At 36.9% G+C, this 18857-nt stretch overlaps 1 protein-coding gene across 6 annotated transcripts in view; it reads right to left on the reverse strand.

The window, feature by feature from the left end:
• The window catches only part of LRRC49 (leucine rich repeat containing 49), a 129563-nt gene that overhangs the window by 44888 nt on the left and 65818 nt on the right, over positions 1 to 18857 (reverse strand). For all 6 annotated transcript variants that reach the window (XM_019736012.3, XM_074328207.2, XM_019736013.3 and 3 more), the window contains one exon: positions 3830 to 3977. In XM_019736012.3, coding sequence (XP_019591571.1) covers positions 3830 to 3977 — 148 coding nt within the window. The remainder of the gene's footprint in view (positions 1 to 3829; positions 3978 to 18857) is intronic.

The raw sequence follows: 18857 nt of genomic DNA on the forward strand, positions 1-18857 counted from the left end.
TGCACAACTTCTCAAACATTGGAATTAGCTTGGACACTGCCACCCTCATTTCCTGCTGCATACTGATTTTGGCATGCCATTTGTTTTTATCACAATAACCACTGAAAAGTCAGCTTTGCAAAGATATGATGCCAGAGAACACTTCAGTTTTAGCGTGATGTAACATTGCAATGGTAAACTACCTTGAGCAAGTTTTTCAGTGCTGCACAGATATCAAATATATCACTATGTGTCCCTTGACAATTAGAAATATTCCGTGGTGCCCCTGTGAGTTCACTGCAGCACACAGTGTGGGAACCACAGCCCTCATGCACAGAAGTTCATTAAACATTTGTGTCATCCAACCCGGCTGGAATGTTTATATGGCAAATTACATAAAAATTAAATCAAGATTTCATTTTTAAAGAGAAGAAATAATTACAGAACAGGTGTCAGCCCACTCTTCTAGCCTGATGGTACGTGTTTTAGGCTTGTGGGCCATACACTTTCATTAGCAGCTACTCAATTCAACCATTGTAGCATCAAAGTGGACACAGGTAATACATTAATGGATGGACATGGCCGTGCTCCAACACAACTTTTTTTTTTAGAAAAAGGAGTGGCCAGCTCATAGGCTGCTGTTCGCCAACCCTTTTAAAGAAAGTCTTTATAAAGGTATATTGTTACAGGTAGAGAAACTCAGAGCCTGGTGCAAAGTTCTGGGAGCCACACTTTTTACAGGAAATAAGAAAAAGCATATTTGTTGGACACTGCTCAGCCTTGAGAAGGAGGGAGGTCCTGCCACGTGCAGCAGCATGCCTGGGCCTTGAGGTCATTGTGCTAAGTGAGATAAGCCAGTCACAGAAGCACAGAGACTGCATGATTTCATATAGGAGGGATTCCTTTGGAGATGGACATGGAACCCAGTTCTGGCAGATGAGATGCAGAAGAGATCCATTGGGTAACTTCTGAGGAAGCCTATCTACCATGATACAGTGGAAAAGTTGATAGGACTTCTGATCCAGAAGGAGCTGTATCTGAACAACTGTATCCACGGAGCCACATGGATTAGATGACCTGATTAGATGACTAGGTCCTAAACCTCGAGCCTGAACCTAACACCATAATGGGAAGAGAGTTTTGGGGGCTACTGGGAGGTGCTGAAAATAGTTAGTATGTGGAACAAATGTAAATAACTTGTGGCCAGAGGGCAGACTGTGTCACGTCCATTTTAAAACATGATCCCCAAACTTGCTGATTTTCTTCCCATTAACAGGGAGGTTTATGTCCCTGACCCTTGAATTTGGACTCTGGCACTGCTTGGCCAAGAGAATATGGGACTGCTTGGCTAATAGAATATGGGACTACTTGGCTAAGAGAATATGACAGAAGTGGTGCTGTGCCTTTTTCAGATCCAGGACTTAATAAATTGACAGCTTTCAAGAAAAAGAAAAAAAAAAGAAAAGGTATATTGTTTCCACACTAAAAGTACCCCAAATTATAAACAAAAGGTGAAACTAAATACCATGGTCCATAATGATATGAATACATGAATAAACTGAAATTTTTATGAGGAATGGGATTACAAAAGGAAAACAGTAACTTCACATGGAGAAGCCTGGCAGACACCATCTTAATTAAAGTGAACAACATCAATAAAGGGAAAAATATAAATGACACATCACTTGATAGGATGCAATGAGAAGAATGCAGAATCACATCTGTGAGATTCATATCAAAGATCTGTAACTAAAACTTAACCATGAGAAAACATAAAAAACAAAACAAACAAACAAACAAAACCTGCACTGAGGGTTATTCTACAAAATAACTGACCTGTAATCTTTATAAATGTCAAAGTCATGAAAGTCAAGGACAGACTGAAGAACTGTGCCTAAAACATGGTGACGATAGAGACATGTCAACAAAATGTGTCCATCTGCCATGTGTAATTCCAAACTGGATCATTTTGCTATATGGAATACTATTGCTGCAATTGGTAAAATCTGAATGTGGTGAGAATTAAACACTAGTAATTATTCAATGTTTATTTCCTGATTTTATTAGTTACATTGTGCTTACATAGGAGAATGTCTTTACTTGTAGGAAATATACACTGAAGTATTCAACGTTGTTGGGGAATCGAGTTGGCAACTTACTCTCAAATGGTTCAAGAAAAAAAGTTCTTTGTACTGTACTTACAACTTTTCTGCAATTTTGAGATTGTTTCCATTTAAACATTAAAACAAAATTCTAAAGTGGAGGAGCAGATGTGCAAGGCTATCTGCTCTGTACTTAGCAGAACAGCTGGCCCTGCTCCCATCCCAGGTGGTTTTCCCTCATTTCCTCACCAGGCAAACACCCTCTATGGAATGTACAAGGTCAACGACTATATACAACATTATTCACCATTATTTAAGGCACAGAAGTAGGTAAATTTCACTCAGCCAACAGGTCTTTATCGAATATTACTACACTGAGCACTGAGTGAGACAGAGAAGAAAAGAAACATGGATAGGACATCCGTGTGTATTAGGCAAGGAACAAGAAGAAAGGCTTCTGCCCTTCACGACACTTGTTCGATAGACAAGGCTGACCTACAAACTCACTATGAGAAACATACTATGCAACTAAGCACTACTTTACATAAAGGGGCTAGCTTCATGTCTTGCCCCACTCATCTCGCCTCATCAGGAAGAGCAATGAGAAGTATCAACATGCTTAATGAAGAAAGACAAAGAGATAAGGGTAACAGTGCGCAACAGGGTTGACAGCACAGATCTGAACAAACTGAGAGCACAAAGAACCGCATCTCCACGCTGGAACAAAGAAAGCAGCGAGATCGCCGGTATTTGTGAGCTCATCAGCGCTCCTACCCATCTGCCAGCCCCTTAGGGGTCTGTCATATTGCTGAAGCAGAAATGCAAACTGCATACTGTGAAGCTAAGATACAAGCCACGAGTCAGCTGGCAACTGAATAAGCCTAGCGCATCACTCAGAATCCACATCAAAATTGCCAGAGTCAAGAAGTAAGAAAACAGGTAGAAGCTTAGGTCTCAGGTTATTAACAGGTATTTCCTGAGAAAATAAAACATTCAAATTAATGTGGGATGCAATGACACAAATCACGCAAGGTTCTTATTTACAGAACTCCTTGGGGCCTATAATGTGCTAATGTGCACTGTACCCCTAAAAGCAGGGGTATGATATGCAGCATTTCACTTAGATCAGGAGCCATAGCAAAACCTCTAAATATACAAAATATCTCATATGGAGATAGAATGAATAGACAATGGCAACTACAGGTGATATTTCCTAGGAGTCTCCCACTGTTCTAAGGTTTGGCACTTTATTTCATGTTAACAACGACCCTGTGACATAATATAATTATGATCCCCATTTCACTTTGAGGAAAACGAGCTATAGAAAGATTAAGCACATTGCTGAAGGTCATACAGCTAGAAAACATTAAAGCCAGGATTCGGACTCAAGCAGCCTGGCTCTGGGACCCACGTTCTTAACCATTATGTTCTTAACCATTATCAACGAAATTCTTACCCATCCATTCCAAAGTAAATTAGTAGTTGGATACTAAGTGAGAATGAAAAATAAGCATAATGATTCATCTATTATAAATAGAAGGCTAGGAATTTTGAAAGCCCTATGCGATGAAATTGGGAATAGGAGACGGGTGGTAAAAAAGAATCTGTCATTATAATAACGAAATGCACCATAATTACATGCATGCGAATGCCTAGCTCATTAAGACTAAGAAGCATCTCCAGCAAGGGGCACGCCTGCCAACTCCCTGGCCCGCACCCAGGACGCAGCGCGGGGCCAGGGCCCTCACCGTGACCCGCTTCATGTCGAGCTGGCGCAGCTGCATCAGGTTCTGCAGGACGGTGTGTTTGTACCATGACTCCTGTGCTATGGGGTTGCCATCAAAAGTGATGTCTGAGAGGGACGCCGAGTCAGCCAGGCAGGAGACACTCTCAAAACTGTGGGAGAGAAACCACGGGGTCAGTGCGAGACCTTCGCGTAGGACGTTGATTTGTTTAACAGACATGATTGCTTAGGACAGTTTTACACTTGCGGAAAAACTGAGAAGATTAAGTAGAGTCCCCACATACTCTCCACCCAATTTCCCTGTTATTAGCATCTTAGTATAGTACACTTGTTACAATTAAGCGACTAATATCAATCCATTCTTACTAACTCAAGTCCATGTTTTATCCAGACTTCCTTAATTTATCCCCACTGCCCTTTGTCTGTTCTCATGGAGGACACATCACATTTAGCTGTCATGTCTCCATAGGCTCCTTTTAGCTGTGACAGTTTCTTAGACTCTCCTTGTTTTTGGATAACCTTGACAGTTTTTAGGAATACTCATTAGTTATTTTGTCAGACGCTCCTCTGCTGGGGTTTGTCTGGTGTTTTTCTAATGAGTAGGCTAGGGTTAAGGTACATACTATTAACTCATATGACGTCACTGTTGATGTTGCCCTTCACCACCTGGCTGAGGTGGTGTTTCTCAGGTTTCTCCAATGCAGTTACTGTTCCCTCCCCTGAATTCTTTGGAAGGAAGACATTGTGTGCGGCCCATACTCAGGGTGGGAAGTTCAGCTTCCCCTCCTTGAGGGCCGAGTACCTAGTTAAATTATTTTAAATTCTTCTTCCTAGGACGTTTATCTTTTTGCCGCCATTTATTTGTTTGTTTTTGTTTGTTTGTTTATATCAGTTTGGATTCATGGATGTTTATTTTATACTTTGGGTTTTAATCCAATACTACTTTACTTGTTTTATTGTTCAAATTGTTCCAACTTTGGCCATTGGAAGCTCTTTCAGCTGGCTCCCATGTCCCTTTGATATACTCCCATTAATGTGGATTTGTTTTTAGTACTTCTTTATTTTCTGGCACTGTAAGAGTCTCTAGATACATATTACATATTTCCTACCCTAGTCCTAGAATCAACCACCTCGCCAATGAGCCATGCTCCTTTTATTGGAGAATGGTATCAGAAACAAACATCTGGAGGTGAGGTGTACTTCTTGCTACTGAAGTGTCATTTCTTTTAGGATCTCTGATGACAGAGCAAGGAAATATATGTATGTACACATATATCTATAATATTTCTCTGTGTAGCCATTGGTGTCTCTATTAAGCTAAACGTGAGTTCATTCTGATGACTCCACTCTAACCCATTACCAAAAGGATCACTCTAGTCTCTTTTTCTGCTTATTTGTAAGTTCCTACTCCAACAAGGAGAAATCTGGCTCCTACCATCTCTCATCTATTTATTCAATTGTTTCATCCCAGAATATATGTATAGTGGTATCAGAAATTTTAACCTGTGCCCCATGGGAAATTATCAACTTGTGTACATGATCACGTGTCATTCCTTTTGCATTTAGTCTTACAGACTAATTTCCTAAGTCACTTAGGTCAGCACCTTTCCCCAGCCCCTCCTTCTGAGAAGTTGTTTCATACAATTGAAATACAACTAGATTCTCTTGTTACAGTCCACATTCCTTTCTGGGATCCTCCAACCTGCTAAATGATTTTTTTTTTAATTTGTATACATTAGGGTTCACTCTTTGTGCTGTGAAATTCTGTGTGTTTTGACAAATGCATAATGTCATGTACCTACCTGTCACTAAGGTATCGCATGGAACAATTTCATGGCCCTAAAAATCTCCCTGCTTAACTCCGCTCCCTTCACCCCGAATCTCTGATCTTTTTACTCTCAATAGTTTTGCCTTTTCCAGAATGTCACAAAGTTGGAATCATATAGTATGTAACGTTTTAAGACTGACATCTTTCACTTAGCAACATGCATTTAAGGTTTATCCATGCCTTTGTGTGGCTTCATAGCTCTTTTTCATCACTGAGTAATATTCCATCGTATGTATATACCACAATTTGTTTATCCATTCACCTCTGTGGGACATCTTGGTTGCTTCAAGTTTTTAGTGATTATGAATAAAGCTGTTATACAGACGAGTCTGGACAATTAAGTTCATGAACTCATCCTAGAAAAAGTGCTACATACTTCACTGCTGAATATCACTATGGTCATCTTCGAAGTACTCCCCATGGGAAGCTATGCACCGACGCCAGCACCTAGTCCACCCTTTAAAGCAATTTTGCAACTCTTTTTTTGGAATGGCCATCAGAGCTGTCATCGTATGGCCATTGGTGTCCTGAATGTCATCAAAATGTCTTCCTTTCAATATTTCCTTTATCTTCAGATAAAGAAAGAAGCCACTGGGGGCCGGATCAGGTGAGTAGGGAGGGTGTTCCAATACAGTTATTTGTTTACTGGCTAAAAACTCCCTCACAGACAGTGCCGTGCAAGCTGGTGCATTGTCGTGATGCAAGAGCCATGAATTGTTGGTGAAAAGTTCTGGTCGTCTAACTTTTTCACACAGCCTTTTTAGCACTTCCAAATAGTAAACTTGGTTAACTGTGTGTCCAGTTGGTGCAACTTCATAATGAATAATCCCTCTGATATCAAAAAAATATTAGCAACGTCATTGCAACAAGTTCAGGAACTTAATTGTCAGACCTCATATTAGTCTGTTTTTTGTGTAGACAAAAGTTTTCAATTTCATTGGGTAAAACTTAAGAGTGCATTGCTGGATCATATAGTAAGACTATGTTTAGCTTTGTAAGAAACTGCCAAACTGTCTTCCAAAGTGGCTGCACCATCTTGCATTCCCAGCTCTGCTTTCTCATCAGCATTTGCCATTTCTCAGGTTGTTGTTTTGTTTTTTTTCCAGTCATTTCAATAGGTGTGTAGTGGTATCTCATTGTTTTAATACACAATTCCCTAATGACAAAAGATGTAGAGCACATTTTCCATCTTCTTTGTGTTTTCAGTTCCCATGCCCATTTTCAGTGAGTCTCTTTATTTACTTATTGTTGCATTTTAAGAGGTTTTTTTTGTATATTGTGGATACAACTTTGGTCAGATATATGGTTTGCAAATATTTTTCCCAGTCTGTAAATTGTCTTTTCATTCTTTTATAATGTCTTTCACAGGGCAGAAGTTTTTAATTTTAATGATGTCTAACTCACCAATTTTCTCTTTCATGGATTATGCTTTTGGTGTTGTACCTAAAAATGCATCGTCAAACTCAAGGTTCCTTATATTTTCTCTTAAGTTTTCTTCTAGAACTTTTATAGTTTTGTGTTTTACATTTAGGTCTATGATGAATTTTTTTTAATTTTTAAAAATTTGTTTTTCAATTACCATCAACATATAATATTAGTTTCAGGAGTACAAAACAGCATAGTGAGTAGACATTTACATACCTCACAAAGTGATCACCCCAATAAGTATGTTACCCATCTGACACTGTACATAGTTATTACAATATTATTGATGATATTTCCTATGCTATACTTTACATCCCCGTGACTATTTTTTTCAATTATACTTGACATTCAGTATTATTTTATATTAGTGTCAGGTGTACAGGGTAGCAGTTAGACATTTATATAATTTATGAAGTGATCCCTCTGATAACTCTAGTACATACCTGACACTCTACATAGCTTTTACAATATTATTGACTATATTCTCAATACTGTACTTTACGTCCCTGTGACTCTTTTGTACTTCTTAATCGCTTCACCTTTTTCACCCAGACCTCCAAACCCTCTCCCATCTGTTAACCATCAGTTTGTTCTCTGTATCTATGAGTCTGTTTCTGTTTTGTTTGTTCATTTATTTTGTTCTTTAGATTCCACATATAAGCGAGGTCATATGATATTTGTCTTTCTCTGTCTGACTTATTTGATTTAGCATAATACCCTCTAGGTCCGTTCATATTGTCGCAAATGGTAAGAATGCATTCCATTTTATGGCCGAGTAATATTCTATTGTATATATACACCACTTCTTCTTTAACCAATTGTCTACTGATGGACACAAGTTACTTCCATATCTTGGCGATTGTAAATAACGCCACAGTGAACATAGGAGTGCATGTATCATTTTGAATTCGTGTTTTGGATTTCTTCGGATAAATACCCAGAAGTAGAATTGCTGGGTCATAAGATAGTTCCATTTTTTATTTTTTAAGGAACCTTCATACTGATTTCCATAGTGGCTGCATCAATCCGCAATCCCACCTACAGTGCATGAGGGTTCTGCTTTCTCCACATCCTCGCCAGCACTGTTGTTTGTTGATTTACTGATGATAGCCATTCTGATAGCAGTGAGGTGGTATCTCATCGTTGCTTTAATTTGCATTTCTCTGATGATTAGTGATGCTAAGCATGTTTTCAGGTCTATTGGCCATCTGTATGTCCTCTTTGGAGAAATGTCTACTCAGGTCCTCTGCCCATTTTGTAATTGGATTGTTTGTTTCTTTGGTGTTGAGGTGTACGAGTTCTTTATAAATTTTGGAAATATTGAGGTATATGAGTTATTCATAAATTTGGGGTATTAAACCCTTATGAGATGTACCATTTGCAAATATCTTCTCTCATTCAGTAGGGTGTCTTCGTTTTGCTGATGGTTTCCTTTGCTGTGAAAAACTTTGTAGTTTGATATAGTCCCATTTCTTTCTTTATTTCTTTTGTTCCCCTTGTCCAAGGAGATAGATCAAAAAAATATTGCTAAGGGTAAGGTACTGCCCATGTTTTCTTCTAGGAGTTTTATGGTTTCAGGTCTCCATTTTGAGTTTATTCTTGTATATGGAGTAAGAAGGTGGTCCAGTTTCTTTCTTTTTTTTTTCACATGTATGTCCAGTTTTCCCAGCACCATATACTGAATAGGCTATCTTTACCCCATTGTGCATTCTGGCTTCCTTTGTCATAGATTAAATGACCACATAAGCGTGGGTTTATTTCTGGACTCTTTATTCTGTTCCATTGATCTATGTGTTTGTTTTTACGCCAATACCATGCTGTTTTGATTACTATGGCCTTATATATAGTTTGCTATCAGGCAGTGTGATACCTCCAACTGTGTATGATCTTCTTTCTAAAGAATGCCATGGCCATTTATATGATTCCATATAAATTTTAGGATTGTTTGCTCTAGTTCTGTGAAAAATGCTATTGGTATTTTGATAGGAATTGCATTGATTATACAGATTTCTTGGGTACTATGAACATTTTAACAATGTTAATTCTTCCCATCCATGAAGTTGGTATATGCTTCCATTTATTTGTATCTTTTTTAGTTTCTCTATTCAATGTCTTGTAATTTTCTGAGTACAGGTCTTTTACCTCCTGGGTTAAATTTATTCTTAGGTATTATATTGTTTTTTTATGTTATTGTGAATGAAATTGTTTTCTGAATTTCCCTTTCTGATAGTTCATTATTGGTGTATAAATATGCAACTGATTTCTGAGTATTAATTTTGTATCCTGCTACTTTACTGAATTCATTGATCAGTTCTAATAGTTTTTTGGTGCAATCTTTGGGGTTCTCTATATATAGTATAATATCATCTGAAAATAATGATAGTTTTACTTCCTCCTTTCCAATTTTGATGCCTTTTATTTCTTTGTCTTGTCTGACTGCTGTGGCTGGGACTTTCAATACTATGTAGAATAAAAGCGGTGAAAGTGGGCATCCTTGTCTTGTTCCTAATCATAAGGAGAATGCTTTTAGCTTTTCCCCATGAGTATGATGTTACCTGGGTTTATTGTATATGGTCTTTATTATGCTGAGGTATGTTCCATCTATTCCTACTTTGCTGAGAGGTTTTATCATAAATGGAGGTTGGATTTTGTCAAACATTTTTTCTGCATCTATTGATATGATCAGATGATTTTTTTATTTTTCATTTTGTTTACGTAGTGTCACGTTAATTGGTTTGCATATATTGAGCCAACTTTGCATCCCAGGAATAAATCCCACTTGATCGTGGTGTATGATCTTTTTAATGTACTGCTGAATTTGGTTTGCTAATATTTTGTTGAGGATTTTTGCAGCTATGTTCATCAGGAATACTAGTATATGGTTTTCTTTTTTTGTAATGTCTTTGTCTGATTTTGGAATCATGGTACCAGTGGCCTCATAAAACCTGATTGGAAGCCACACTTCCTCTTTAATTTTTTGGAATAGTTTGAAAAGAATAGATGTTAATTCTTCTTTGAATGTTTCATAAAATTCACCTGTGAAGCCATTGGTCTAGGACTTTTATTTGTTGGGAGTTTTTTGATTACTCATCCGATTTTGTTAGTACTAATCAGTCTGTTCAGATTTTCTGTTTCTTCTTGATCAGCCTTGGACGATTGTTTGCTTCTAGGAATTTATCCATTTCTTCCAGATTGTCCAATTTGTTGGAGTATAATTGCTCATAGTATTTTCTTAAAATTTTTTGTATTTTGGTGGTGTCCATTGTCACTTCTCTTTCATTTCTGATTTTATTTATTTAGGTCCTCTCTGTTTTTTTCTTAAGTCTGGTTGAAGGTTTATCAATTTTGTTTATCATTTTAAAGACCCAGCTCTTGGTTTCATTGATCTTTTGTATTACTCTTTTTAGCCTCTATATTGATTATTTCTGCTCTGATCTCAATTATCTCCTTCCTTCTACCCATTTTGGGCTTTCTTTTCTGTTCTTTTTCCAGTCCCCTTAAGTATAAAGTTAGATTGTATATTTGAGATTTTTCTTGTTTCTTGAGCTAGTCCTGTAATTGCTATGAATTCCCTCCTAGAACTGTTTTCACTGAGTCCCATAGAGTTGGGGTCATTCTGTTCTCATTTTCATTTGTCTCCAGGTATGTTTTGATTTCTTCCTTGATCTCATTGTTAACTCATCCATTGTTTAGTAGCATGTTATTTATCCTCCATGTGTTTGTGTGTTTTTCAGTTTTCTTCTTGTAATTTATTTCTAATTTCATACCAATTATGGTCAGAGGGGATACCTGGTATGAGTTCAATCTTCTTAAATTTATTGAGACTTCTTTTGTGGTCTAATATGTGGTCTATTTAGAATAACATCCAGGTTTCTCTCTTGAATGAATGAAGTGGTGGATACAGGGTGTACACTTTTTCAAAATTCATTGAACTTTATACTTAAAATGAGTGCATTTTACTACATGCAAAATACATCTAAATAAATTGATTTACAAAGAAATTTAAATTAAAGCGTAAAACAATACATATTTGAGGATCGCTTTTTCATCTATCAGGTTTACTTTACCTGAAACACTATTTTACACTGGTAGCTAGTAGAACGTGTTTCAAAGAGGCTTTCATTTAAGTATTCCTTCAACTACCACAGGATGGGATATCTAATTTCGACCGTGAGCTTTTAACTAATGTGAGCAGCAGAGGCCACGGAGCCAGTAGACGGTCTGTATTGAGGAGCATTTTTCTTCAATGGCTTAGCATATCTGAACAAAATTAAACTGAAGCCTTCCTGAGGACGAAAAATGTGTTGTGACCAGTACCCCAACACAGAACTTATTAAATAGCATTTAATAACTTATTTAGTAAAGTTTGGGTGGATGAATGAAAAATATGATGAATTAAAATGATTCCAAAGGGCTAATCCTTGGTTAAAATAATTAAATGAATTTTCTTACTCTATTCTTAGAATTGCTGTTATATCATTGCTATTCAAGAATCATTATGACCTGATACCTGTCACTAATCAGGTAGATGCGGTTTGAAAGTATAAATGACATGTCCAGAGAGAAGGACAGAGAAGCTGGAAAACTTCATTTTATTTTAAGTAGATTCCAATATTATTGTTATTTACTATTTACTTACAAGCTAGACTATAGAGAATCCGTGATTTGTTTCTTATTGCCAAGTATAATTTTAAACTACAATGATTCTAATTGTTTCCAGCCCTGTGTCTCAACTATTCTTTGAGGGAGTGGAATTAGTCTAATAATTACCAAATGGGTGGTGATGAACACAAATCTAAACAGCATCTTTACTGAATTCTAATATAAAGCACGTTTGTGTACATAGAAGAAAACAGTATGCCCGGTGAGCGCAGTCAGACTGAAGTACTTCAGAGCCTGAGAAGACCTTTTCATGCCCATCTGGTCTGTATCTATCATTCAAGCCCAACCAGAAAGAGGCACCAGGAATGGGAAAGCCATTACAATCCGCAGCAGGTTCTATCCTGGAAACTCTTCCCAGATTAGCTGCTAGCACTGACACCCAGACTGAAGTCTTGATGCTTTGAATAGTTTTATTAAAGCAAAAATAAATCTGGTTTGGATGGATCCACAAGAGTTTTCACAAAATTTCATTTTCATCTGCAAGGCATTTGACCAATAAACATGCCAGACATTCCTAGAAATGCACAAAGTACATATGATTTTAAAGACATTCTCTAATCAAACAAAACAATATTTTTAAGTACAAATACAGGAGTATGAAGAGTTATATCCTACTTAACCAAACACAGTCAAAATCAAATTACTTAAAAATAAAAGCAAAAACAAACAAACAAACCTGGAAACAGAACAGTAATTATAGTGGAGTAATACCACTCTTAGAAACAGTCTCTCTCTTTTACTAAGATACTCAGTTGCTTTTCTCTTCAGAGTACCAAGAATGGAAAAGCTTTGGTCCAAAGGCTGACATTTAACTTATAATTTGACTTTAATCTTTTTCCAGATTACTCATACATTTGTTCTCCCCTCGTAGTTTCCTCCCAGTGCCACATCTGCTTCCTATCTTCTAAAGAACCTATAGAGGAACAAGCTGTCCCTCTTGACCAAGCTCACATCTCAAAAGGAAAGAAAACATTTTAGTCCATTTTATGCTTACTTAATAAAATACAGAGAAAAAAGTAAAATTCCCATAGATTATGTATACTACACAGATATTTAACTAACAATTCCCAAATATCAGTCAAATTTCTCCAACTAGAAAATTCTCCCCCAAAACTAACTTAGGTAGTTTAGAAAAAGGGGTTTTACTCTTTCATGCCAATAAAGTACCATGTACTGTGAAATAATATGAATGAAAGCTCACTTATTTTACATGGATCAGCAAGAATTTTACTGAATAATTACTGTGTCTACCAGGCTGAAATGAAATGGAATAGCAGAATAAATTGAGTGGGCTCACCAGGACAGAAACATACACACTGACAAACAAAAATAATTAGAAAGATCTGTAAGGTAATATATACCTATGTATTAAACAATGAAGCACAGCTAAAGAAAAGAGCCGATAATGGTGTTTGTATTTTTGATCAAATGAACTAAGTTTGTAGACTGAGAGTCGTTAAAAACAACTGAAAATGATGGATAAGATATATTTAAAAAATATTATCAAATGCATCTGTAGCCTGCTAAAAAATGAGAACTACAAAGGCAGAAAAAAAAAAATAAGGTAAAAGTGGGAACTCAGATGGGCAAGCAGAATGTTGAGGCTGACCCTTCCGACGTGCAGGCACTCACTAAAGCCAATGAGGTTGAGCTCTGGTTACTCATCGTCAAGGCCAGGCACTTGCGACAACTCCCGGGGGCCACCCCAGTTGGAAAGTTGTTCATAAACCTGAGACCCCAAGGGCTAGACTCTCAACACAGGGTGAATTAGTTATAACCTTTCCTACTCATTGTCCCCAATTACAGCCTGTCTCAAAACTTGGGGCTACGTAGGAGGGGAGGAAAATTCTTCCCTGATTACTTATAACCACAAACCACAATTTGCAGCCTAAATCCACACTAAATGGATCATCTGAACTATTTCAATAGGACAATTGATGTTTTTGAAGTGCTCTCAGGCCGGTTATGCCCATAGACATCTGACAGAAACAAATGCAACTCCTTTGAGAAGGACCCTACCTTCCTATAAAACCCCACATCACTTTGTGAGGGGTGTAAATGTCTATCTATTACATTCCTTTGTACACCTGAGACTGATAAAACAACAACAACATAGAATTCTCAAAGATAAAGTACCAAGTAAAACAAAATTCTCACAATTCAAAAAGAAATAAAGCACTCTGACAGCGAGAAGAAACAACAGATGACAGGTTAGCTCAAATTTCTTCAAATAATGGGATTATCAAACAGAGAACATAAAAAAACTATAGCATATTTCAAGAAATAAAATAGGTTTGAAAATATGAGTAAAATTCAAGAAGATTTTAAAAGACACAGAATTAGAGACTAAAAAGTTTAAAATTATAATGTCAAAAGCAGTGGATGGTGATAAAGGAAATCAAGTATTTTTCCTGTCTTCTCCGTACAAACTGATCTCTGGGGTAACTAAAAAGGTAATAAAGGTTTTCTTTATAGAAGAATTATAATTTTAAAAACTCCCAAAGAATCATGGAGTATCACCATTTTGTAATCTCTAGTGAAATAATGGATCCAGATAATGATTATCAATGACTGTTAAAATATTTAGGTGAAAAAATAATGGGGGAACTTTATTAAAACTGGAACAGGCTAACAACAGCTTAACCCAAGAATCAATTTTAACATTACAGTAAACAAAACACATTCTCTCTCTCTCTCTCTCTCTCTCTCTCTCTCTCTCTCTCTCTCTCTCTCGCTCCTCTCTTACATTTTCTTTCACTTTCCTGTTTCTCTCCATTTGGTACTTCATAACAAGTAATCATCTATGTTGATATTTGTTAATTTATGTTATTCACTAGAATTCTTTTTAGTGCATGATGGTGGTAGGGGATCTTAGAAACTAAATGGTTCTGAAGAACCAAAAGAAAACTTCTAATAATAAGCCATTATTTTTTGTCACAAAGCAGAAATACGATTGAGAGAATAATTTATTTTTCCACATGCATGAAAAAGATCTCCAAATTTCCTTTGGGGGAATGTTAAAAGATAAACTAAGGCATATTAAAAATTTGAAGAGTTTATTTGAACACAAATTGATTCAAGTTGGGCAGCATCCAGTTTAGCAGCTAGAAAGGAGCTTCATGGAGCCCTACAAAATTAAAGACTTTTATAGCCAAAAGGGAGCAGGAATAGGTTAGTTATTAGATAACAACAGGTTAGTTACTGCAAAGTTACTTTCTTTTACAGGGTGGCAGGGGTTAATCAGGCAGATTACCAAGCTAGTGATCTGGCAATTCGTGATTGATTGGTTTAAGATCTAGGTTTGGGGACATGGGGCTTAGCGTAAGTGATTCCATTTTGGGCCTGTTGTCTTGTACTTAAAAGGAAACTATTAAAACAGTTTAATTCATTCATCACACTGTTTAAAAGAGTTTAATATTTGAGAAGCTAAAGTGATCCCAGAGAGAAATAAGTAGCTAGAAGACTGTGAATACAGACAGAAACAAAAAGAAAGTGAAAAGGAGGAGACATAAACAGTTAAACTGCTGTCATAGAAAAAATGTTAAACTGTCTCTTTTGGTATCTTTTGTTACTACAATGTCGCTGACAACAATTCAATTAAAAATACATATATATCTGTTATGTCTGTGCAACCTGGCTGACAAGACACCAGCAGAGATGAGTGTCTCAGAACTGTAAGGAATAATTCTATTAGCTTTCTCCAGGTTACAATAATAAGTTTCTAACAGTAAAAAGGAAAAAAAAAAAAAAAAAAAAAGGCAAGACAGCTTCAGGCTCTGGTGATTCATAATTACTTAGGGCAGATTTTAAGACATGATAATGTTCTTGTAGTCCTAATTTGTGACATTGAAACCAAATTTGAATAAAGTTCTTAATGACATATTTCCTCTTCCTGAATTGATATGTGAATGCAAATAAGCCTCCTTAAATTTACAGTAGAAAAAAAGAAGGAAGGATTCTTCATAGTCTCAAAATGTGATAAGGTTAATTCTTTTTAAAAAATGATTTTAGCCACTTTCAAATTTTATATTAATTGTTTAATAATTACACTGGCTATAAAGCAAGTCAAATAATATCTTGTGAACAAAGAGATCTACATTCAGTATTATATAGGTAATCTGCTCTCTAGGAAAATAACATAAATAATCTGACATAGTATTTGCCAATTTCCATGGTGTAAAAATTCCCAATATGATCGATTTCAAAGTACCAAAATGTCACTGAATGGAAGAGATGCTCATAATTGGTCTAGTGGGTGAGTACCAGCTGGCTCCAGCTCGCCACTGCAGACCAGATTCCTCTTTTCCAGTTCATGGAAGGACAGCCATTATTCTATCAGGAACGCTTTTTGTTATTTGGAGGAACTTCCTCCTCTTGATGGTTTCACAGCATTATTTAAACTTTTTATGAACATATATTATGCATACAGAAAAGTGCACAAATCCTAAGCACACAGCTTGACGTTTTACAAACTGAACATGCCCATATAACCAGTAGCTGATTAAGAAACAAAACGATACTGGTTTCCCAGTGCCGCCCATGCCTTATATTCCCTCGCGGCCATGACTCCTCCCAAAAGTCACCACTGATTCATTCTAACAATGCAAGTAAGTCTTGCCTGGTTTTTAAGCTTATGTAAATGAAATCATACATATGCACTCATTTGAATCTGGCTTCTTTTCCTCTACATTTTGTTTTTTGAGATTCACATATTGCATGTAACTGTAGTTTGACGATTCTTGTCGCTGGGTAGGATTCCATTATATAAAAATAGCATTAAATTTACTTTCTCTATTATACTATTGGAGGCCATTTGGCTTGTTGGCAGTTTGTATTAAACGGCACAGCTGAGAGAATTCAGGTGAACATGTTAAGCGTTTCTGTGGAGCACATACTTAGAAGTGGAACTGTTGAGTCATAAATTATGCTATTAATTTCTATTGGATAGATGCCGCCAGAGTTTTACAAAATGACTTTACTGATTTACACTCCCACTCGCAGGTATGAGAGCTCCAGTAGTTCCACATCTTCGCCAATACTTGCTATCATATGTTAGAGGTTGACAAATCATACAATCCTGTCCTCTTTTACAATATTAATTCTTCCATATTTCAGTAGCTCCTAATACGGGCTGGGCATCAGAATCATTTCTGAAGCTTATTAAAAAACACAAATACTTGTGGAACCCATCCAGACCTAAATCAGAATCTCTAGGAGTAAGTAGGGTCATAGATAGATAGATAGATAGATAGATAGATAGATAGATAGATAGATAGATAGATAGATAGATAGAATCTCTAATAGTTCCATAGGTGATTCTAATGCAGAGTCGGGGTTTGAGACCACTGACCTAAATTTCAATATTTCCTTAAAGTTATAAATTCCTAATATGACTCTCACAATTACTTGCTAATATTAAGAAAGGAGTCACAATTCTAAGGAAAAAGATAATTTCTCCGAAGTCCCATTGTGATATACTGGTCCACGTTCACAAAGATAATATAGTAAAAAATGTGTATTGCAACATTATTTATGATAACAAAAAATGGCAAACTATCTAAATGATCATCAGTAAGGGGCTCATTAAATATATTAAGATTTATAATTACATTATAATGAGTTTGAGTGTAGCCATTTAAATAGGAGACGTACACGCAAGGCTGATATACACCAGGTATCAATAAATGCACAAGTTCTGAAACACCTCCGTGCCAGTTGGGAAAGTCCACTGCCCTCCAGACCCCTAAGTGCCCCTCCTTAGGGCTCCAGTCTCAGCAGCCCAGAGCTGCTCTGCGCCTCCTGTTGTTTTGACAGCAAAACGTTTAACCCTTCACAGAGCAGGGGCCTCGAGACCCAGTTTAGCATGTGTTCTGACTGGACAGTGTCCGTGCTGTACTGGTTATCCAGTATACTACACATGCTATACTTGTTAAATTTTTTATCATCCCCTTGCCTACCTGTACTAACATGGAAATATATCTATCATATATTGCCAACTAAAAGAGCAGGTTGGAAAAAACTGATATAGCATGATTCCATATTTTAAAAAAATTATTCATGTGTCAACAGTATTGACACAGGACCAAATATCTGGTAAAATCCTCACAGGTTCTCACCAAACTCTTAACAGAGTTGTACTTCTGCAACCGAGACTGGGCACGTTCGCTGTTTACTTTACACATGTCTGTATTGTTTGTTTTTGCCATAACAAGCATTGAATGATAATAATAATGGTATTCTAATAAAGAAGAATGAACTGAGCATTTTAAATTTTATTTCAAATGAGGCTCTGGAGGGAATTTGTTGAAATCATTTTGAGGAAAAGAGATATACTGAGTCTGTGTCCTCAAACTTTCTTGGCATAGAATGTGTGTTCTTTTTCTCGCTGGCATGTTCACGATCAGCATAAATCCTATCTTACCCCACGCTGCCTTGCTAGTCTACCCACTACACAGAGGGACCCAGGGGCTGACAGACAGTGACGCTCATCCTACTGATTCTTCACGACTTGGTTCAGGTTACTGATGGTGGTGCAAGGCTACATGCTTGACTACTCTTGCTGTCCTTTGCAGCCGTTAAAGAGACAGCCAAAGAGGAAGCATAGGTAGACTCAACTGTGAATATAACCATGCCTCCATTATTGGACACTTATGTTACAAGGTCTGACAATTAAGTTCACCAACTCATCCTAGAAAAAGTGCTATATACGTCATTGATAAATTTCACTATGGTCACCTTCGAAGTACTCCCCTTGGGAAGCTATGCATCGACACCAGCGCCTAGTCCATCCTTCAAAGCAATTTTAGAGCTCTTTTTCTGGATTAGCCATCAGAGTTGTCGTCGTATTACCTTTGATGTCCTGAATGTCATCAAAATGTCTTCCTTTCAATATTTCCTTTATCTTTGGGTACAGAAAGAAGTCATTGGGGGCCAGATCAGGTGAGTAGGTAGGCTGTTCCAATATAGTTATTTGTTTCCTGGCTAAAAACTCCCTCACAGACAGTGCCGTGTGAGCTGGTGCATTGTTGTGATGCAAGAGCCATGAATTGTTGGCGAAAAGTTCAGGTCGTCTAACTTTTTCACACAGCATTTTCAGCACCTCAAAATAGTAAACTTG

This window comes from Rhinolophus sinicus, chromosome 3 (assembly GCF_057876585.1).
Source record: "Rhinolophus sinicus isolate RSI-liver-muscle chromosome 3, RSI-T2T, whole genome shotgun sequence".
Taxonomy (NCBI): domain Eukaryota; kingdom Metazoa; phylum Chordata; class Mammalia; order Chiroptera; family Rhinolophidae; genus Rhinolophus; species Rhinolophus sinicus.